Here is a 24026-nt window from a genome sequence, read left to right as displayed (position 1 = left end):
TTAGTCTTTGATAGTGTTTTACTTTTACTTATCCAAAATAAAGTGATATATACTTGTATCCAATAGTTATAGCCATTCAATAAGGATTATAAATGCACCTTAAGTCTATCCTATCAATCACACAAGTACTAAACATATATATATACAAGTACTTCATATAACAATATATTTCGTTAATTTTGGGGTAAATTTAGACTGTAGCGGGTACTATACTTTGGCAGGTAAATTGTCCATGAGATCTTGAGGATTATATGTCGCTGAAATTTGAAAAGAAATTAAATGACCTTTCTTCTGTATTGATTCAAGCTTACAATATATGTACAAGTCCGACGATTACATTTTATTACATTATGTAAGCAAAAATGCCGATGACTGATTAAAAAACTAAGTTAAAAAAGGAATTGTTAACAATTAACAAGAAAAGGAGATCAAGAGTTATTATCAGAAGAGATAAGCAAAGTGATGCAAATTCTGATGATATGAAGCTTTGCTCTCTGTTGTCTCATTGTCCTCTTCATCTTCTCCAACCTCTCCTTCATCGTTTCCATCAACTGCCTCATCAATTCCAGATATGTTGGACACCCACATATATACATACACACGCATACATTTATATACATGCAAACACCTGCACGTACGACCAAAGGAAGAAGCGACAATCCCACACCTATACACTTGAGCTCAACCTCCAACATATATACAAAGTGTCCAAACACCATGAAACTCTGTCGGAATCCTACGTGCAAAAGATACCTATAATTGTATAAAAAGAATATGGTTATTTACATCATATGTTTGTGGGTGTATGTACAATTAGACATACAAAAAGGTAGCCATGCATATTTAATCATATATATAAGATGAAGTCTGATTAGTACACAAAGCAATAAAAGTTTATAGCGGAAAGAGACGGTAAGCGTTACCAGAGTAGTTAGAAAAGATAAGAGATAACAAGTAATTAAATAGCAATACCAAAAAATAAACAATAACACTAATTTGATACAGTTATTTGCTACCGCAGTTATAATTGATGACCATGAAATGGTAGATCCTGCATACATCCTGATGGAGCCGAAGCTTTTAGAGATAAAACTAAATCCATTGATTCTAAAAATATTTAGAAACTAGAGTTTATGAATCACAGTAATTTATCAATTTTTTTTAAAAAAATCTTCTTTAATTAATCAAACCATAAATGATTACAATAAAAACCCTAAATAAATTATTTATAATAAATTTCTAAAACTCTAAAATATTCTAAAAAAACTCTAAAAGATAAATATAAATATAATTAAAATATAAATAAATAATAATTATCTAAATATATAAATAAATTTTAAAGATATTTGGAATATCTCGCTGCATCACATTCCCTACTGTAATGATAACTGATTTTTTTTTATATTAAAACTAATATATAACCAAACATAACTCATCTCCCATGTTTGATACGTCTTAGTATGGATCCGTATTAAGCTAAGGCTTTCAATCCAAAGCACACCTATTATAAGAAGCATTTGTGAAGCCTAAAAATTATATAAAAGCAGGTACTTAGTTAACTCAAATGCATGTAATATAAATTATATCATTTAGAAAACAACATAAAGGTATTTATTTACAAACTATTCCAATATTAAGAACAATATAAATGCAAGTATTAATGGATTGGCGCATGGACGGAGAGGGTCCACCTGTAGGTTGAAGAGTGAAGCAAGTTCACGTGCCCAACCTCATGCAACTCTTTGAATATTTTGCATAAATACACGTTCTTAAGCTCGTCTTTCATTTAATTCTGACTCTGCTTTTTCCTCCTCCACTAACTTATCATTTCTTAACTTTTCCAATTTGTATCGATTAGTCCCAATTAGTTAACATTATCTGTTTGATTTATTTATTCATTTTTATGTAGAAATGTCTTCGTTTCATAGTTGTAGTGTTGAAATTTGTGATACAAATCAGGTCCACAAATGTATGGTATATTAACTAGGTTTTTGCTCGAGAAATGTGGAAGAAGACGATATGTTGTCTTTTGGTATCCGCATATTTGATTTTCCTGTTCTTTGAGGATATCATAAAGCCATGCATCACTATAGTAAGATATAACGTCATTTTTACGCAAGCATACTGAATTTTCATGTACACGGTTTATCAAATTTTCATTACTAGTATCTCAAAAAATTATAATTATCTAGACCTATTTTACACCTTCAAAATTAGTGTAGATTAAAACAATACCTCTATTTTTATGTTATTCACAAATCACAATCATATCGGTTGTAATCTGTAAACATGAGTTATTATATAGATTGAATCAGATATAGGTAAATATGGTAAAGAAAGGTGATAAAGAAAAATCATAACAATAATAACAAACAAACAAAAGAAAAACAAAAACTAAATAGTGATAGTAAAAGACAACTACCTTTTCTGTTTATATTATCTTCAACAATTAGCTTGAATTGGTTGTATTAACCCTACAAGCTGTCCCTTTCATATCTTGAACACACACAATAAACATAATCTTCTTGTCTTCCAAATATCAGTTTTCAAACAGAAATGCCACTCCAATTTAATAATTTTCACCATCTTTTTTTGTTTTATTCTGATAAACTTTCTAGCAATATAATTACATATCTTGGTATATGGTATCTTATACTATATTATTGTGTTATATCAGATTAAGATTTGTATTAATTAGAAGCATGTGTAAGTGTTAAGATTGTGGATGATGTAATGGACTAAAAAGTATGTGGACCAAACAGGTTCAGACTTGCATGATTGCATCCTACAAAAATCAAGATCATTTATATGGCCAACTTCATAGGGCTTTGATATATAATGATAAAGTCTTGCTATATTATATATATATATACATTATATATTGTGTTACATAAATTTCAGATTTAAATTAATTAGAAGCATTTGTATGTGTTAAGATTGTGGACGCTTTGAACGACAAAAATTGATCGTGGATGTTGTAATGGACCAAAGATATGCGGAGCAAACCGGTTCAAATTTGCATCCTACAAATCAAGACAATTTTAGGCCAGTTTTCTGAAATTTGGTTTCATATATAAGACTATTCCAAATTGAATCTATTTGACATAACATTCCAAACAAAAAGTAGATTTTCATTTTTATTTTCCCCACCATCCAAAGTGTCTAGTCATGTCACTTTGGTTATGTAAAGATGGGAAATAAGAGGTTCTTTAACAGTTTATGTGACTGTAGATACCCGCCAAATTTATACCAGTTGCATTGGGTTCATCATATGCATTTTTTGTTTCTTCTTTTTTAGGCTTTGGGCTGTTTACAAACAATTTTTTTTTCTTTTTTGTTTCCTCAAGTGTGATATTATAATCGTAAAGATTATATTGGAACATTTTATTCTAAACGATTTTTTGCTATGTAGATTGAAGATTAATTATGTTTGTGGAATTGATTGGATATTGGACAACATTTGAAGGAGCATTATAATTTCATGCAACAAAATTCATTGATGCTGTTGTTCCATGAGCTTGCTAAGAAAGACTGGAGGACTTTTTGATAACAGTCTCCTATAAAATGCCAAATAACTGGATTCAAAGAAAACATAAAAAAATTGGGATGATATGAAATATCATATCTTGGTTTTTAGTAGTGCTTTTTATCTATTATTAGTTAGAACTGATTTTTTGATGGTTTTCTAGATTTTTCATTTTTCGAGTTTTTTGTTTTTGTTTTTGTTTTTGGTCTTCATGTTTAAACTTTGTGTTCTTAAGTTAACCTTTGGAAATGTAAAGGTTGCATATTTAATCATCTTTCAATAAACTTAGTAACATCTGCACTGCACATAGATATAATTCTTATGGCACTACTTTTATCAAGTTTTAATTTGTTTTTTTTTTGTTTTGGTGAAAAGCTTTTTTTTCATATTCGTCCTCCTTAATTATTACTCAAAAAGAAAAGAAAGTGGAAAATTGTTGAAAAAAAAGAAGAAAAGAAAGTGGAAATAATCGGTGAGTAATATTAAAAAATCACAACTTTGAGCCGAGTCCAATGGAACTAGCAGGAGTAGTATCATCGTCATCATTCACTAGCGGAGCTCGAGCTTCTTCTTCTTCTTCCTTCTTCTCTAATGATCGCTTTCTTCCGTCGCTGAATCCGATCGCTCCGTCGCTTTTCCTTCCTGCAATCAGATCCTCCGCTCTCGTCGTTACCAGGTTGTTTCTTTGCTCCATTACAGTTTTCCTCTTTGATTTCTCTCATTTTTAGGATTAATTTGATTGTTGAGCTTGATTTCTGGGTAATTGCCACTATTTTTGGTGTCTATCAATGCTTTTTTGACGAAAATGAGTATTAATTCTATTCGAACATTGAATTAAAAAAAAAGAAATCAAATTAAAGCTTAACGATTGCTGTGTTAGAGTATGATGTTTAAAAGCTGGAGACTATTTGTTAGAGTATGTGTTTCTTTTTTCCGTCTAATCTTTTATCTGATTTTCCCTTTTGCTTAGGCTTAGCAATGATACACAATCACAAGAACTAAGACTAGACTCTAATTAGTTTGCTTGGATTTTGCGACATGATGATCTGTCTTTCTCTTTTCTCGTTAGATAGAGACTAATTGTTTCTTTCTTTATGCCCTTATTTGCTTGGGAGAGATGTCATACAGAACTAAAAAAGAGTTGTACAAGGAGTACTTACTAGTACTACCACCTTGCATGCAGAAGAAAGGGAAACAGATCTTTAGTTAGGATGACTTTACGTGGAGATGATTCGGAAACTATAGAGATGGCTCCAACCGGTATGATTTTTGAGCCAATCTTGGAGCAAGGAGTTTTCCGGTTTGACTGTTCTGTGGAGCATAGAAGATCAGCGTTTCCAAGTGTTTCTTTTAAGAACAGCAAGGACCGTGAAGTGCCAATTATAAGTCACAATGTTCCAGCGTATACTCCTACTTGTGCTTGTCTTCAGGAGAAACAAGTCGTCACCTTTGAGGTTAGCCTTTCTATTTTCTTTTATGTTTTACAACTTGTTTTATAAATGTGTCAGTTTAGCTATGAGTCGGGAGCAAAAAGTTATAACCTTTAATGCTAAGTTTTGATGCAGTTTTCTCCGGGAACTTCGTTTTATGGTACTGGAGAAGTTGGTGGCCAGTTGGAGAGAACAGGGAAACGGGTGAGATTCATTCACTTTACATTACATCATCTATTCTTTTTTTCCACCTAATTGATTTGGTGAACATATTTTTCAGGTTTTTACATGGAACACTGATGCATGGGGATATGGGTCTGGAACCACTTCACTGTACCAGTCACATCCATGGGTACTAGCCGTCCTTCCAAGTGGAGAAACACTAGGTGTTCTTGCTGATACAACGCGAAAGTGTGAGGTATATGAATATCCTAGCTGGTGCCAGCCCTCTTTTGCGGACTTGCTCTGCAATCTAATCTGTGATTTTCCTTGTATAACATATTTTTCTTGCCCTTAGATTGATCTAAGGAAAGAGGGAATCATACGAATTATCGCACCAACATCCTATCCAATAATCACATTTGGTCCATTCTCCTCACCGACTGCTGTTTTGGAATCCCTGTCTCACGCCGTTGGTAATTTCTTAATTCTGCTTCTTCTTTATGCCATTGAAACATTTCATATTTCAACTATTGACCTGGCTGGGTGACTAGAAGTGACATGTTGTTTGAGACTAGTGTTTCCTCTTTACTTTTGTTCTCTCTTTCTCCTATTTTTAGTAAACATCACTTTGCTTTACATAACTTATAATTTTTACTTATCAGGAACTGTTTTTATGCCTCCAAAGTGGGCCTTAGGCTACCATCAATGCCGTTGGAGTTATATGTCTGACAAGCGAGTAGCCGAGGTCAGTGTTTTTGTTATGGCTGTTTGGTTGAGCTAATGAAAGAATGAAAGGTTATGGTCAGTGTTTGAAATTTTTGGGCCTCCCTGTCATGCCATTCATCATTGTGTTGATGATTGCAGATAGCTGAAACATTTCGTGACAAGAAGATTCCATCTGATGTGATATGGATGGACATTGACTACATGGATGGCTTTCGTTGTTTTACATTCGACAAGGCATATTTTTTCTTTAGTCCCAAGTGGATTTTTATCCGTTCTTAACATTGTTTACATAGGCTAAATTTTATAAGTTTTAGGTATTGACATTATATGGAATGCTATGTTCAGGAGCGTTTCCCGGATCCTAGTGCTTTGGCAAAACATCTCCATAATAATGGTTTCAAAGCGATCTGGATGCTTGACCCTGGAATAAAGAAGGAGGAAGGTTATTATGTCTACGATGGTGGAAGTAAAAATGACGTTTGGATTAGACGAAAAGATGGGAAGCCATTTACTGGTATTTCATTTCCTTGTTATGATTTTCATGTTGTCTTGTCATGTTTCTTTGAATTTATTCAGAAATTACAGAATTTTATGTTTGGTTTCATTAGGTGAGGTATGGCCTGGGCCATGCGTTTTCCCTGACTATACAAATTCTGAAGCTCGCTCTTGGTGGGCTAATTTGGTTAAGGACTTTATCTCAAATGGTGTTGATGGTATATGGAATGATATGAATGAGCCAGCCATTTTTAAAGTAATCGTTGTATACTTTGCTTTCATCCTTTGGAATTTTCTAAATAATTTTGTTTATCGAGTTTTCATGTGGTCTTATTTGTCAATGTCCAGGTCGTGACAAAGACGATGCCTGAAAACAATATTCACAGAGGAGATGATGAGCTTGGAGGTGTTCAAAACCACTCACACTACCACAATGTATTTCTCTTGTTCTATCAAGTTTCAAATTATCTCTATGCATGTTTGAATTTATCCGAGTTATATAAACATGCTGTAGGTCCTTGCTTTCTGGAGTATGTATATATAGATATAGGGTGATAGACAGATACAGGCCATTATTACTCGTCTTGTATTGTACTCTGTTATTGCTCTTGAAATTTTCTCTTGGAGCTTACTAGAAGATTCTTATGAATGTCTATGCTGAGGGTAATTTAAATTTGAGGAGATAAAAAAGGACATTTGAAAAACAAGTGAAAAGAACTTGGTTATTGAATGTAGATGCGTTTTGCCTAGGAAAGATACCTTTTATACCTGTATTTAGTTAATTTTATCAAAATTTCCCGTTGTCCTGTCTAGGTGTACGGGATGCTGATGGCAAGATCAACTTATGAAGGGATGGAGCTAGCTGATAAGAATAAGCGACCTTTTGTCTTGACAAGGGCTGGATTCATAGGTAGCCAGAGATATGCTGCGACTTGGACAGGAGATAACCTTTCAACCTGGGAACATTTACATATGTCTATATCCATGGTACTTCAGCTGGTAAGAATTTCAAGAGTCCACTGCATCCTTATCACATAATTAAAACATTGGGTGTGTGATTATCATTTATGATGAGTGATGTTAGTCTAGTTTGTCCACCTAATACTCCTTATTTATCTTTTCAAGTGAGAACCTAAGAATTAGTAGTCACGAGCATTTGCTTTGGTTGATTTCATTACATTAGTAATTTCCTTTTATTCTTTTGAATACTAGTGTTGCTTATATTTCTTTTTCACTTTAGTAGAGCTAACAGCAGAAATGAGTAAAGATTTGTTTTTTTTCTTTTTCTGTATTTCTTAATTTTGGCAAAGAACTATGTGAAATGATAAAGTTTTTCTTGCTCAGGCCATAATTAACAATCCGCAACACCGTTAATAACTTGCATTCAGGGGCTTAGTGGTCAGCCCTTATCAGGGCCAGACATTGGTGGCTTTGCTGGCAATGCCACTCCGCGGCTATTTGGAAGATGGATGGGTGTTGGAGCTATGTTTCCATTCTGTCGTGGTCATTCTGAGGCTGGTACTGATGACCATGAACCATGGTCCTTTGGGGAAGAGGTGGTTTTTTCCTATTTCAGCATTACAATTCAATTTTTTTACGCTATGGACAAATACTACCTTTTCTCCAAAGAACTTGCAACTACTAGTAACTTTGCAATCTCTTATACAAAATCAACCATTCTTGTTTCAAGGATTTTTTTATTTTTATTTTGTTACTTATTAACTGTTGTCTTTTAATTAGTGTGAGGAAGTCTGTCGTGCCGCACTGAAGAGGCGTTACCAACTCCTACCACATTTTTACACCCTATTTTACATTGCTCATACAACTGGTGCTCCCGTTGCAGCTCCGATCTTTTTTGCTGGTAACCTTTGTGTGATATATTGTATTGCATCTTTTGAACTTATGCAATAATGTCTTAGGCTCTCTTTTTCTTTCTTGACTTCGTATATGCAGATCCTAAAGATTCCCGGCTAAGGACAGTTGAAAATGCCTTTCTTTTGGGTTCACTTCTTATCCATGCAAGGTTTTCTTCTTCCCTAGACATGGAATAATGAATCTTCCTTTTTTGCATCTTGATTTTCTGAATCATTGCATCCCTTTTCTCAAAGCTTGCGGGCTTCATGAGTTAAAATCTTTTATGTGATTTGTGTTCACTTACTTCGGTACAAATGATCAGATTTGAGAGTTTTAGAATGTTGAACTAGATCTATTTTTTAGGTACACTGATTGACAAGTAACGAGGATTGGTCATAAAGGTGTTTCAAGTGGCCTAAAATCAAACAATTTTCTGATTATCACGACTGGATAACATTACGGCTATCATAAATCTTTCACCTATTAATCTGTCTCTCTCGCTGTCTGGTATCTTTTTGAGTCATTTATTGTAAAAGCTTTCAGGAAAATATGTTGTTTATTCATCCTTATAATTGCTGTGTAGTTTATAAACTGCCAAACCAAAACTCATCACGTTGTCTTTGGTTTGTTTTATCATTGGCTAGCACTTTTTCTAATCAAGGATCACACGAGTTGCAGCATATATTGCCCAGAGGAATTTGGTTGAGGTTTGATTTTGAAGATTCACATCCGGTATGGTTACTGACACTTTCGATTTCCTCTTCTCTCTTCTGTATTTTTGAAGAAGTTCAATTGTGTTTGTATATTCTACATGTTGGTTAATCCAATCATGATGTCAGGATTTGCCGACATTATACTTACAAGGTGGATCCATCATATCAGTTGGTCCTCCACATCTACATGTTGGGGAATCTAGTCTGTCAGATGACTTAACCCTACTTGTGTCATTAGATGAAAATGGTAAGTTGAGCTTCTGATTCAGACAACTTGTATGCATAGTAGGCTGGTTATATGGTCTTTCTCGACAGTTCTTAATTTTTCATATTCCCAAGGTCAGGATCATGTATTGGGCTCTATAACTTGTTGTTGATTGTCTTGTCAGATTTTATGTTCATATTATGAATTTCGTAATCAGCAGGATAAGATATTTTTTTTCTTTTTCTGTCAGGGAAAGCTTTAGGACTCCTATTTGAAGATGATGGAGATGGATATGGCTACACCAAAGGCAGATATTTAATTACACACTATATTGCTGAGCGACATTCTTCCATTGTTACTGTGAAGGTTTTAAAAACTGAAGGAGAGTGGCAGAGGCCAAAGCGATGTATTCATGTTCAGTTATTGCTCGGCGGAGGTGCAATGGTATTGCTCTTTCTCTTGTTAAAAAAAAAAATCCAGTGTATCTATAGGCTCAAAACATTTGAATTTACATGTTGTTGAACAGCTTGATGCTTGGGGAATGGATGGAGAGATTATCCAGATTAAGGTGCCTTCTGAAAGTGAAGTTTCAGAGTTAATATCCACGAGCAATGAGCGCTTTAAACTTCATATGGGTAAAACTCATCTTCTGAATATATCTGTAGCTACTTGTAGTATTGAGATATATTGCTTCTGGTTATTAGTCCACTCCAATTTTCAAGTTCGACATAATACCTTGTTACATTCTTCAGCCTGCAAACAATATCTATAGTTCTTTGAACCTGTACACACTGCACACCTTTGTAGAGAATAGCAGCTAGCCTTTTTCGGAGTATGTACTTGTCATTTTCGTTTTAATAATTCTTTTGATCAATATCCAGCTGCTTGAATTTGTGAACAAAATCATGAAATAGCTACATCCGAATTATAATTTTCATAGTTGTTTACTTGCATAGTATCTTCTATGTGTATTATTGAAATGTAGAAAATACAAAACTGATACCTGAGAAGGAAGTGCTCCATGGACAAAAGGGAATGGAACTTTCAAGAGTGCCAGTTGAGCTAAACAGTGGCAACTGGAAACTTAATATAGTTCCTTGGATTGGTGGAAGGATATTATCTATGACTCATGTTCCATCAGGTAATATACCGATAAACTGTTTAGTCGTCTACTAGTAAAGCTTGGAAAAGTTGTAGAATGAATGAGATACATTTAACATTTCTGTGCGTGAGGCTTAAGATCATACACAAGTTATGTTTTTTTTGAAGTAAATAATCTTAGCCTCTATTGAGCTCCAGCAAATTGTTATCAGCCTCTAATGAAATTACTTTTCATTGACCCAAAGAAAATGACTGACTTTTCATTAATAAGTTGTTTTGTTAAATAGTAATAATCTTTTTGTAGAAAGTGAGTTTCTGGTTTCTTCCACATTTCAAAAAGGGGTTGTTTTTCTATATTTTGTCACGTTCCTTATTAGTTTTCTCACTAAACTTCTGCTGCCATGACGAGCACTTGGCATATAGAATTTGCTGAGATTGCAATTTTGGTTGTTTACGATCTTCAGGAGTTCAATGGCTTCATAGCAGGATAGATATCAATGGTTATGAAGAGTACAGTGGTACTGAGTACCGGTCAGCTGGATGTACGGAGGAATATAAAGTTATTGAGTGAGTTTACGTTGACAATCTCTCTAACAGATGCACATTTAATGTATGGATGATTGTTGATATGAACACAAATTGGGACAAAGTCTTATACTATCCCAAGCAGCACTCTCTGCAGTATATTTACATCTGTTACTGAATTTATTGTTCCATCTCGTGTAGGAGGGATTTGGAACATGCAGGAGAAGAAGAATCTCTTATCCTAGAAGGTGATGTAGGCGGTGGACTGGTTCTTCAACGTAAAATTGCCATACCTAAAGACAATCCCCGAGTTTTTCAGATAGCCTCTAGCATTGAAGCCCGTAGTGTTGGTGCTGGTTCTGGTGGATTTTCTAGGTCTGTCTGCTTTCTTAACAAATTTTCGTTTACCACTATACCTATGTCTTTGCAACAGTTTATCTACATCGTTCGAGTAACTAAGACAATCTGCAAGATTTAGCTTTCAGACAACTCTTGGAAGGTTACATAACCGTAAGAGAACATTGAAAAAACTATCTATAGTAATCTTTTTGACCACTAGCTCTTGCAAGGTTACATAACCGTAGCGGAACATTGGAGAAAACAGTCTATAGTAATCTTGTAGTGTAGTTAAAGTAAGGTTTGCGAATAATAGGTCGCTTACAAGCCACTAGAAAAGTTTAATCAGTGGCAACTAATGTAACGGATGCTTGGATTTTCTTATGTTGTTGGAACGAGAAGCTCAAGCCGAGATTATGATTCAAATTCTCTGTCTTAACTTTTTTTTTTTGTGTATGGAAAATGATGGTGCAGGCTGGTATGCTTAAGAGTCCATCCAACTTTCTGTCTTATGCATCCAATCGAATCGTTTGTCTCATTCACATCGGTTGATGGTACAAAGCATGAAGTATGGCCAGAATCTGGAGAGCAGTTATATGAAGGGAACAACCTGCCACATGGTAAGTACCTGTATGCTCTTCATATTGTTCTCATATTCTAATCAATAGCAACAATAGAAATAGAAGAGAGAAACATTAGAGGCTTTGGCTTTAACCTTTGCCTTTGAAGAACCTTTCCTTATTGATCAACATTAGTCATGACCCACTAACCTTTTCTTTGTGTGGTAATTATCTTTTTTTTTTTTTGTCAGGTGAATGGATGTTGGTGGACAAGAGCCTCAATCTACGGCTGGTAAACAGGTTCGAGGTTAGTCAGGTGTTCAAATGTATTGTCCACTGGGACTGTGGAACCGTTAACTTGGAGCTATGGTCTGAAGACCGACCTGTTTCCAAGGAATCTCCTCTTAAGATCGAGCATGAATATGAAGTCACAAGTTTCCCATAAAATGTATTGCATATGTATGTATTTACAACATCAACTCATTTCCAATGATAATGTACGCATATGTATGCATTCTTGTTTTTAATAAATCCAATGATAATCAATTTCTAACGAGTAATTTTGTACAAGTTTTCAATTTCGATTAACAGAAACTAGAAATTCAAAATCATATAGTAAAGAATCTAAAGATCATAATAAGAATATAAGGTAAGATAAGAGGTCTCTCTCTAGACTCTAGCAATGAGAATTTTGGATTTGAATGTTATAACGAATACATATATTAACAAGTGGTTTTTAAATTCATTCTGCACGTTTTATTTTTTCATCATCTATCTCATTCTTTCTTACTCTTATATGTCTTCGGTCTCATAATTTTTTTTTCTTTCATTTATGCGAAGACGTAAATATTTTGTTTTTTGTTTTTTGTTTTTTTTAAACCGCCTCATAATATTTTAAAACGGAGAATTTGCAGCTCTTTGCAAATGACTCATTTACCATATGACAACAAAGAGTCTGTCACTTTATGATGGAAATTTGCAACTCTTATTACTGTCACAATAATTTGTGACATTTTACGATGACAATAGGACGTCAATTCTGCAACTACTAGGATAATGTCACACTTTTGTCGCAAAAATATTGACTAAATCGAATATTAGTTTTAACCTCACGATACTCTTGTGAAGGATTTAGCCGTCATAATTTTCCATTGCAAAAATATCATTTATACTTACGACCAAAAACTTGCGAAGAAGTAAAGTTTGTCGTTAATAATCGGCATATTTAAAACTAAGCAATTTTTATTAATGTATCAATTACTAACCAAAAGAGCCAATCTTATGCTTGAGTCTTTGACCATATGGCAATCTGATATAGAATATAAGGTGATAATAGTATTTTTTTGGTAATAATGTAACTTTTCTGATTTTTATTTATAGATAGAGGAATAATAGAGACAAGATATCACATGCACCCCATCTTTTCTCACGCACCACCAGGGACCTCGTAGACTGAGACATAAAAACAAATGTGATTTCGATAAGTATGAAGATGACTAGACTTAAAAGGCTATATAGTTCTAGTGATACTTACTTCCGCAAAAAGATCCAGGAATTAGTAGATTTCCGCATTCGTGAGAGATTTTGAAAAGCTTGTTCACGTCATAAAATTTTGAAAAATCTTTATTGACGTCTTTGCAGAAGCAAGACATACTATCAATTTGTATATACTCGCAGCAATTTTTTGATGGAGGAACCCATGGTGTACCTAACATGAGCGAATCAGCACAATAAGAAAATTCATCATAAAGTCTTTCCATAGTACATGGTGGTTGAGCTTGCGTTGATTTTAATCTCATAATCAACAATGCAAACATGAACCTACAAATGATCATGAGAGACTTGAGAGTATACATTTTGCCCATCTCTCTGTTGCTTTCTTTCTTCTATGTATGTCTTTCACTCTTCCGTCGTGGAACTATGACGAATGCTTTGATATATATATATATATGCAAATCCTATTTTATGTCTTAACATATTACCAAAACAAATCCTATTTTATGAAAATTCAAATACTGTAATTATGGCGAAAAAAGGGAAACAAAGTCATGAAAGTGCATATTTGTGGCCTAGTCTATGTGTGGTCGATGTAGCAAACATAACAAACATATTAAGCATGTAAAGTAAGGAGCACACACAGAGTTTTTAACGAGGTTCGGTTTCCCTACATCCCCGGGACCTAGTCCAGAACAAATCCACTAGAACAAGATTGCAATTACAATTGCGGTGGTATCCAACACTACAATGCCTACCACTCTTTTCTAGATGAATAATGAGTGGACACGGTATCTCTACAAAGTCTACCGCTCGGCTACAACCGATATAAACACCATCTCACAGATGTGTTTATACTCCATAAACCATCACCAATAGATCTACAAATCCTGTATGATGGGGCGACGTCACACACCTGTGTGCATCTCTCATCTCATGATAAACCCTAGACGCGCACCTGTTTCTGTGGCTGTCTCTTGGTTTATATAGTTAAGGGTCAAAACCCTAAGTTTGCTGAAGCCCACGTGATTTCTCCATCCTCTTGGGCTTTTGGACCCACATGTCAATATTTCCTAAAACAACGACGACTGAATCATCGACTGATTCACCGAGTGACTCATCGACTGACTCATCGTATGATACATCGTCTGATACAGCAACTACTTCAAGACAGATGCTCAAGTCAGTCAGCACAACACTTTCAATCTCTCCCTTGATGACTGATTTGTAGAACACTTAGCATCTGTGTCAAATGGTACTACAGTGCCATTGAATGACCTAACACAGCAAGTTCTAAACTCAGTTAAACATTACACTAACAATCTCTCCCTTGTTTACTGAGTTGTAGAACACATGCACAAGATATCATATTTAGATGATCTGCAAACTCTCCCTCAAGCATACAACGATCAAACTTCTATTGAATCCAACTCTGGTGCCAATGTGACGCTCCATGCTCATAAGATCTCACAACTTCATTTCTCTCCCTTTTTAACTTAGTTTGATACTCAAGCTACGTATGCACCACAAGAGTAAGCCAATGCCAATAATTCACCCTTCACAAAACCTTACTCTCCCTGAAACCTTGCTCAATAATTCACCCTTCACAAAACCTTACTCTCCCTGAAACTTTGCTCTCCCTGAAAACCAAAGTGTTCCTCTTCCTATGTATGCTGACTGAGAAGACTTCATCTCTCCCTGCTTGAGTACCTAACTAAGATAAAACACCAGAAAAAACGTGTTCCTCTTCTAAGAATAACCCTATCACTCAAGTTCCCATGGCGGTCTTTGACACTACACATCTGAATCTGATGACGATAAGGTGACATAGCTTAGAAGCAGCTGACCCAACATCAAAAAGATATTGCTGTCGCCAATAGGAACAGGGTCTGAGCCTGCCGTACGCACAGAACAATCTCTTTCTGACGTGGTAGCAGCTTAGAAGCAATCACCAAGACATTTGAAGAATCAATTTAGCTTCAGATCTTTGTTGGCCTTAAATAACTATCTCTACTTCAACAAAAACGCCAACCTTTATTCCAATCTCAAAATGAGCTCACCTTTATACTGAGACTAGTTCCATATATAAGACTACTTCTGCAAAGTTTCAAATCAAACCGATCTCTTTTGACGACAGAAACACACTTTCTCATGATACAGGTCGCAGCTTTCTCTCTATGCTGATCTGTCTCGAAAATGAATGAATAAGTCTCAGACCAACCATTAGAATCTTGATCCCACCGTTGATTCTATAAACAATAGTGTCACGAAGCTTGACACAAAATTTCAGCTCGATCAGAACGGTTTCAAACCTCTAAACGTGACTCTGAAGTTGGTTCAACAGATCTGTCTTCTTCTGAATTCCAGCAAAGTTGCTCTCTTAATCAATATCCATCACTCACCACGAAATCCCCCTTTAAAAAACAACGCAGAAAGTATATTGGGAAGTTACTGATTCTCTTCAAGAAATGAATCTGATTTACACCACTCTTTCTCCTTGTATTTTTCTCACCAAGGGATCTCTATCTGAAACATAACTGTGCTTGAAACCTGCAGAATATCTTTCTCCTTCCTCAATCGTGAGAGTATTCAAACCTTGCTGGACTTCTACAACATTCTCCAGTTTGCAATTGAGCTAATTCCTGATGAATTTCACCTTCTGTTTCATCAAAACACAAGTACCTCACAGATTAAAGACACTGATGTTGCTAACCAAAGACCTGCAATTTTTTTTTCTGATAATCACCATATCTTCTGAATTTTCACCAACCCAAGCAGAAATTCTGTGGCAGAGAATTGAGCTGTCTATCTCTCTCTCTGTTTTTTTTTTTGCTTCTTCTGGTCTTCTTTCAATCCCGTGGGCAAGTCAGACAGCTTCTACCTTTAAAAAAAACAGTTGATTTGCTTCATTCTTTGGTTCAGCAATATCTTGAAACTACCCAATCTGCAGACCCAAGCGTTTCCAATTTACCGACACAAAGTGAACTGATGAACCGATTCTGATTCTCACTACTTGAGTCGAAACCGGATCACATGTCATGCGTGACCAACCTTTCCTGATGAGAAATTTTTTTTTTCTTGCATCAACTTCAAGTAGATCGTTACTTCACTCACGCAAAACATCTTTGAACCTTTTTGAAGAGAAACTCCTCAACCTCAGAAGCAGTTTCTCAATCTCAGACCCTTTGAACAGCACCTCATATGCAGTTTCTCAACCTGATAGATTACTCCATCATAAATCTCAGTTCCATCGGTTATGAGCTTAGATTTATTCCCCTTTCATACATCAGACATATGTATTTCTTTTCTTAAGCTCAACTTCAGCCTCATTGAGTTATTTCCCTGCAATGGATCATCCCTGAAAGTGCTCTTTCATTTTTTCCCACAGAACTGCACTTCCTCTCTGTAATCGATAGCCACATCTGGTCTGATATGAGCTTTTCCTAAGTTTGCTCAACGTGAAATAAGCGTCATGGATCCCAACTGAGATAATTTTAGATTGGACCCAGAACTTCTTCTTTCCATCGAAACAGGGAAATTCACTTCTCCTATTACAAGCCCAAACCTGATGTTCTTTTTGATCAGAATATCAGAGAATTTTGGTGGTTCATCTGACACCCTCAGTACCTCATTGCTTTCCTTTCACAGTACTGAAACAATGTAGTTCCACCTAAAATATCTGCACACTTCTTCGATTCAAGAGCTGCAACACCTCCGATCGATCTCGTTCTCTCTCAGCCCCCTCTGGAATCTTTAACTGCCACCTTAATTGTTCTAAGCTTTTTCACTAGAACCAGGATTCTTACGCTTTCTGCGAAACTTAACGCTTCTCGTCTTCCGACAAAAACGAAACTTCGATCCAGAACAATAAAAGAGAGCTCAGTCATGAGCTATCACAAATTTTTCAGAACTTCAGATCCCTGGTTTCTCAGTTCTTCATGTCGCTCCAACTGACAGTCTCACGAGCTTCCTTGTCTTTGTCTTTCTTAACACCTCGAGATGGCCTTTGAATTCACAATATTCAGAACTTCTCTGTTTTGTTGATTTCTTTTAAAGGTAGAGTGAAAATGAGAACTCTTGATTTTTCTTTTTGTTTCGTCTAATTTCACTTCCGAGCTCAGGCCTGTTAGTTTCTATAACTTTGATGATTTACTAACACAGCTAATTTGCTTCCATCTCAGGTTCTGCAAATTTCTCAGACAAATAACCATTTTGCAGACCCCTAGAATATGAGCTGACTTCAGATTTCCAACGAGATGCAAGCCAAACATCTCCACGCCTTGAGCTTTGAGACTGGATGAATCAATTCTGATTTTTATAACTCAGAGTCAATACCTGAACTCATGTCTCCTCTGATTCCTTCTTGAGACAAATCGGATTTACACTACCTCATCTCCCTCCTAAATCTTTTTAATCCTATGCATCAGAGACAAATGAGCTTCTAAACTTCAATTCAAAAACTCAATTATTCCTTCAAGTGATAGTTTTGCGCAGATTCAGCAGCTATATATTCTTCTTCCGGATAATCAAGGACCTGCAGATTCTCTTAACCAATCTCGAGTTTTCTTAATTCCGCAACCACAAGGTGAATCCCTAACACTTTGTCTCTTCTTCAACTTCTCTAAGGCTCCTTCATCAGAAGTCTCAACCATAACCATCAGATTTTAAAGATGAGAATGATGCAGAAGATTTTTGATGCACAAACAATCATCATCAGAGACATGGTCTTGTTAATTTCTTTGATTTCGAGAAACCCAGAAAACTGAAATTACCGCACAAGATTCTTCGTCGAGTATAGATGATCTCTTTTGTCTTCATCACACACGAATGCTCTGATTCAAGAACAATATCATCAAAACACTCGATCTTGAGCTAGAATGGGCTTGAGCTTTAATAGGCCCAATACAAGTTATCAACCAAGGCAAAATTTTCACACAAAACCCACAACTTCACGCTTCTTTCTTCCAATGGGAACGGACGATGTCTTCCATTCCAGAAGCTACAAGACCGACATAGAACCACCGCTGGCCATATCTCTGCGTGGTGATCTCACATCTCCGATTTAAGAACAAACAATACATTAAGAGCAGACCGTCGATGAAGCATAACACTCATCTTAACTTTATCTGTTAGAAATTATAGCTAGGAACAATCTCTTCAATGTTCCATAATCTCTGCATCTCTTCTTCTCCACCACCTCACTGTAAAACTTTGCTAGGTCTGTCTAATATATCAGCAAAGCTTTCCATGAGTTATCGACTGAGCTGCAAAACTTAGCCTGAATCCCAATGGAACTTTCTGTCTTTCCTCCAAGACAACAATAAAGCGTGCTTCTTCTTATTTGCGGACTCAAACCCCAGATGTCCATGATTTCACCTTATCAAACCAACAATGAAGACCCTTAGCATTTTTCGTGAAGATCCAGCCATTATCTTTCGTGCTTATCACCATCGAATGAAGTAACATCTAGTTTCTCCTCCAAGTCAGGACTTTGCAACATCTATTGTCTCCTCCTCCAAGTCCCTGACTTTGATCCTCGGCTTCAGTCTCTGATGACTCCATGAACTTCTCCTCTTCACAAAGGATCTTTATCATTCATCTAATACCCACACTTAGATATCTTCTTCGAAGCTTGCATTGTTCAAAACATCAAGCATACATTGATTGTCATTGAAACTTCAGGTACAAATTCTGATGCCGTCTTGCTTTCTCTCGTGATTTCCCAGCGTGCACCCAAAACAAGTTCCTAGCTTCATGGACCTCCTCTTGTTCATTTATAACAAAAGAGAATATAGGCCAAGAGAGACAATCCAGTCGTGGATTTAGAATGGAACAGCTGGAAATCATAGCTAGAGAACGTCTCCTCCTTGTTCGAGTCCAATACAGACCATTGTTGCACATATCCAGCCGTCTCCTCCATTAATTCATTGCTAACACAACATGTACCTCATGAATGCACGTACCCATGACTGTTTTCTTTTCTTCCTCGATGGTGAGACTTCTCTTTAGAGACAAACTGTCCTTTTGAGACATTCACTCTACATCAATCTCAAGATTGCTGCTACATCAACCAAGAATACCTTCTCATGTCATCTGTGCTTGATCTAATCTTTGTAGCTGTCTTTTCACACTTGAGTCTCACAGCTCGTAAGAAGGAAAATTTGAAGATCCACAACCTCCACATTTTGATTCTGCTCTGTTGTTATCCTTCTCATTTTCTTTTTCGATAACAAACGCCTAAACCGCTTACTTCAATGGCGACAAGAAGGCATCAATGCAATAACGGCCAATTGCTGCATCTTTGATGATTTTACCGTCTGCGAGAAAAGAGCTTGTTCCTCTTCAATGACAACGACCAGATAAAATTTCTAGTTAATACCACTGTGAAACCCCCTAAATTCTTTTTTTCTTTCACGACACAATCAATATCCCAGCAAGATCAACACCAGTCTGTACCAAGGACAACCAGAATCCCAACAGTCAAACTCTTCCTCAGGTTTCATCTCTCGAATCTTCCCAGAAATCAAACTTTGACTTCGATGACATGAGGAACTTGATTCAATGATGCATATTCGATCAACCCTTTATAGCTTTGCCAAGATTAAAAATTCACCAGAATTACCGCTCCAATCTCTTTGAGTACCATTACCATCTTCATTTTCCTTCAAAATTTATCAACTGAAATTCTAAAATTTTGGTTTTGGTAACCGACATCTTCTCTGTTTCCTCTTCATCCAGGCATCTTTGGAAACAGCGCTGAATCTCCACCAACCAAAACTCAAGATGTATGCTCTACTGGGATAGTTCTTGTTGAAATACAGATGAGCTCCCCGCACCTTCCGGTGAGATTACTGATGCCATTGATCAATTCTCGGAAAATGGAAGATTACGTCTCGAGATTACAATATTTCGGGCGAACACCCACCCTTAGAAGAATGATCTGCAAAATCATCTCTCTTTCTTTAATTGTGAGCTCGTTCTCAAACACAACTTGACAGCCAGACCCATATTTCAAGAAGAGTAAACACAAACACGCTCAGTCCAGAAAAGAAAATCTATTGTCATGTTCTCGACGAACACATAGCTGTTATTTCCGATAATACAAACAGGAGACTAAAGCAATCTCATCGGAACATTTGCAGTTCCCGGCAAGCTTTCTGATGTGATGAAATTGTAGTAATTCTGATCACTGCAAGTATCTCTTCTAAGATATCTCCTGAGCTAACCAATGATTTCCCAGTGGCGTTCTCCATGCCGACCAAGAATCTTGCTTGTCTTTGCTTGTCTTTCATGATGATGAAAACCAGAAACAACGGTGAAACTTGCCAATTGCACATCGCTATGTTCAACTTGGCCCTAATATATCCAGCCCATTTTGACAAGTAAAGCAGAGCCCAATAAAAATTTGAAACCCATCCAAAAATGGTGAACCCTAATTTCACTTTCAGCTTTTTCTTCCTGTCGTCTTCTTCTCCTTTTAAGATGATACAAACAACACGAACTAGTTTTCTGTCATGATTCACAGCGAAGACTTCATTACTGACATAGAAATCATAAATCTCTGAAACTCCTCTTCTTACACTTTAAATGAATTTTTCTTCTCCAAATCTGCTTCATTTATCACCACTAGCCACAAATCCAAGATCATACCCGAATATAGAACTGAATACTGACGAGAACCCGCTCTGATACCAATTGAAAGTGCATATTTGTGGCCTAGTCTATGTGTGGTCGATGTAGCAAACATAACAAACATATTAAGCATGTAAAGTAAGGAGCACACACAGAGTTTTTAACGAGGTTCGGTTTCCCTACATCCCCGGGACCTAGTCCAGAACAAATCCACTAGAACAAGATTGCAATTACAATTGCGGTGGTATCTAACACTACAATGCCTATCACTCTTTTCTAGATGAATAATGAGTGGACACGGTATCTCTACAAAGTCTATCGCTCGGCTACAACCGATATAAACACCATCTCACAGATGTGTTTATACTCCATAAACCATCACCAATAGATCTACAAATCCTGCATGATGGGGCGACGTCACACACCTGTGTGCATCTCATCTCATGATAAACCCTAGACGCGCATCTGTTTCTGTGGCTGTCTCTTGGTTTATATAGTTAAGGGTCAAAACCCTAAGTTTGCTGAAGCCCACGTGATTTCTCCATCCTCTTGGGCTTCTGGACCCACATGTCAATATTTCCTAAAACAACGACGACTGAATCATCGACTGACTCATCGACTGATTCACCGAGTGACTCATCGACTGACTCATCGTATGATACATCGTCTGATTCATCCTCTGATGTATCAAACTGCAATCTTCCTGATCTCCACAATGTATTTCTAATTTGTGTTGATCCCTAGTCATCACTTGCATTAATCTATGCTTTTGCATCTGCTCCATTAGCACCTGTATCAATTACTAACTCAGCAACTACATCAGTTCTGTCCAGTGTACCTGTCTGAACTGCCACATCAAGATCATCGATTCTGTCTCTGTCTAGCATATGTGTCTTGTTCCACAACTCACGTTTTAGCATTACGTCAACCGATGCTCTGTACTGTTTCCTTGTACCACTTTTCCACTTTGCGAGCTACTTCAACCTGATACAGCAACTACTTCAAGACAGATGCTCAAGTCAGTCAGCACAACACTTTCAAGTCATGCCAAAAAAAAAGAGAGGTAACAAAGTCCCTTTGAACACAAGAGTATTAAATATTTGGGATATTACTAACTCATTTACCATCTAGAAAGGCAATCTCAAAATAATACGAAGAAATAAATAAAAAGGGTGGTTGACCAAAAAAAAAGAAGGGTAAATCTCAAAACTCGATAAATAAACCAATTTTTCACAACAAAAGGAAAAAAAAGTAGACAATATCATTCACTCTTTTTGTCAACATAGACTCATATACCAAATGACTACGAGGAATCGGCCATTTTCCGACATAATTATGCAACTCTTTTAATCCTCAAAATAGTTAGCAACAATAATGATAATGTTGGATAATGTTGGACAGCTAATTTGCAGCCATTAGGATAATGTCACACTTCCATTACAAATACCAACGAAATCAGAAATCGCAAATTCATCTTAAATTCACGCTGTATTATTGAAGGATATAGATGACAAATATTTTAAATTTTTAAAAAATTGCGATGGAAATTTGTGATCTACCTTTTCAATAATGTAATACTGTATTGTACAGTTTGTTAAAAAAAGAAGATAAAACTATATCTTGTACTTGGCAATACTGTAATTCAATATTTGTTACTTTTAAATTTTAAATTTTTAATTTCATATGTAAATTTGCCAAACTACGACGAGAGTTTGCCTTTTGAAGCGCCAGTAGCATAGGTTGACCGTGCCATTTTTAAAATATATATTTTTGACTTTTTTAAAATGGTAAATAAGTAATTAATATTGTCTTGTCTTTTTTTTTGTGAATTGTGAGATATGATATTTTCTTAAATAGGGTTTATAGATTCTTATATACAAAGGCAGCATTGAGGATTTCAAGACAAATTTTTATAGCATAAGAAACAAATATAAAGATAATGGTGATGGCATATCCTATAATATTCATGTCCATGTTAACATTGTTGGTGACTAGATCAATATCATCCCAGGTCGATGCTGCGTGTGATCCAACACAAGTTGTTGAAGATTTAGATTATTGTGGCGCTTCTCTCCTACTTGGTACTCCATGGGTTCCTCCAACAAAACTTTGTTGCAGAAGTATAAAACGGAACAAGATGAAATGTATATTGTGAAGAAACGATGCGTTTCAGACTATAGGGCTTAAGCTTACTTGTTGGGCCGGTGAACTGGATATAGGCCCAATGGGATACTGAGTTAAGTAAAGCCCGGTTCTTGGTCACATAGTAAGTCGTTCTTTTGTTGGTCAACAGGTCAAAGTTGCTTGAAGCTGGTGATAAGGTTTGTTACGGAAACAGCCAAGTGAGAGTGAACCTGATACAAAAGGAATAACGGCTTTACTCAGGAGTGTGACGGGTGTGTGAGTAACAAGCTGGAGATAGAATTAGAACTAGAAAGAGAGTAGAGAGAGAAAGCTTATCTTCTCCATAGCTGATCTCGCTCAAGGCTTGTAATCTCGATAGTATCTTTTCTCCTGGTTTCTTGTACTCGGAACATACATAGTGAAAGCTTTGAGAGCTGGCGTTAAGCTCTCCAAGACATACCTCGGCCGGTATTTAGGCCTTGGGAACTTGTAAATCTCGTCTCTCTTTCGTTTATCTTCTGCACAAACCTGAAACACGAAACAGAGCACTAGACGATTAGATCTCTAATAACTCGATCAAGTCAAGTAATCGGAGTGAGAAATCACTACAAGTGGTATCAGAGCACAAGGTTGGTGCAACGAAGGGACGTGTTTTCTCGCGGTTTACTGATTACCTGAAGGTGATCCAGTTCTTTGTTTTCTCAGATCAAGTAATGCTCGGCAGGTAAAGAATCTTTTACCTGGTTTCCGAGTCTGGATCTGCGCTGATATAGTCATCTCATAGTTCATGTGGTTATCTGGTTTTCTTCTGTGATTGATTTGCTTGGCGTTGGTATTTTGCTTGTGATTTAAGATCGGATCGGTTCAAGCAAAATGGTTGAGCCGACACATGGTAAATGGGAGGTTGAGCAATTTGACGGAGATGGAGATTTCTCGATCTGGAAGCATAGAATGCTCGCTCAGCTGGAGATTCTTGGCCTTGACTCGGTGTTGAGGACTGACGAAGACTCGTCATCATCGACATTACCAGATCCAAAGGATATAGGTGAAGATGCCAAGAAAGCTGATCCTAAAGCAGTGGAAAAGGATCGAAGGGTAAGAAATCTGTTAAGTATGAGCTTATCGGATATGGTACTAAGAAAG

At 36.3% G+C, this 24026-nt stretch overlaps 2 protein-coding genes across 4 annotated transcripts; one reads left to right on the top strand and one right to left on the bottom strand.

The window, feature by feature from the left end:
* Positions 1-395: 395 nt before the first annotated feature.
* LOC18024020 lies at positions 396-588 on the bottom strand. The gene is given in 2 exon segments (XM_024160033.1): positions 396-564; positions 566-588. Coding segments are annotated over 2 exon segments (159 nt in total). The 3' UTR covers positions 396-428.
* A 3421-nt stretch (positions 589-4009) lies between these two features.
* Positions 4010-12179, top strand: LOC18025210 (alpha-glucosidase 2). 3 transcript variants are annotated; one of them, XM_024159350.1, is made up of 23 exons: positions 4010-4202; positions 4713-4980; positions 5092-5160; positions 5237-5374; positions 5474-5591; positions 5781-5863; positions 5983-6078; positions 6190-6358; positions 6453-6595; positions 6688-6774; positions 7153-7338; positions 7728-7895; positions 8080-8200; positions 8293-8362; positions 8838-8925; positions 9033-9153; positions 9362-9555; positions 9638-9746; positions 10097-10252; positions 10677-10779; positions 10939-11112; positions 11548-11693; positions 11885-12179. In XM_024159350.1, exons 1-23 carry the CDS (start codon positions 4039-4041, stop codon positions 12076-12078), a joined length of 3165 nt encoding a protein of 1054 aa, XP_024015118.1. In that variant the 5' UTR covers positions 4010-4038; the 3' UTR covers positions 12079-12179. The 3 variants fall into 3 exon arrangements, with proteins under 3 accessions (XP_024015118.1, XP_006406000.2, XP_006406001.1); XM_006405937.2 differs by having other exon boundaries at positions 4710-4980; XM_006405938.2 differs by having other exon boundaries at positions 4057-4202; positions 4655-4980.
* Positions 12180-24026: the final 11847 nt, after the last annotated feature.

Source organism: Eutrema salsugineum, unplaced genomic scaffold (genome assembly GCF_000478725.1).
Source record: "Eutrema salsugineum unplaced genomic scaffold, Eutsalg1_0 scaffold_13, whole genome shotgun sequence".
NCBI classification, from domain to species: Eukaryota; Viridiplantae; Streptophyta; class Magnoliopsida; order Brassicales; family Brassicaceae; genus Eutrema; species Eutrema salsugineum.
The sequence above is the reverse complement of the archived record's forward strand: the minus strand, read 5'-3'. Positions and strand labels throughout refer to the sequence as shown.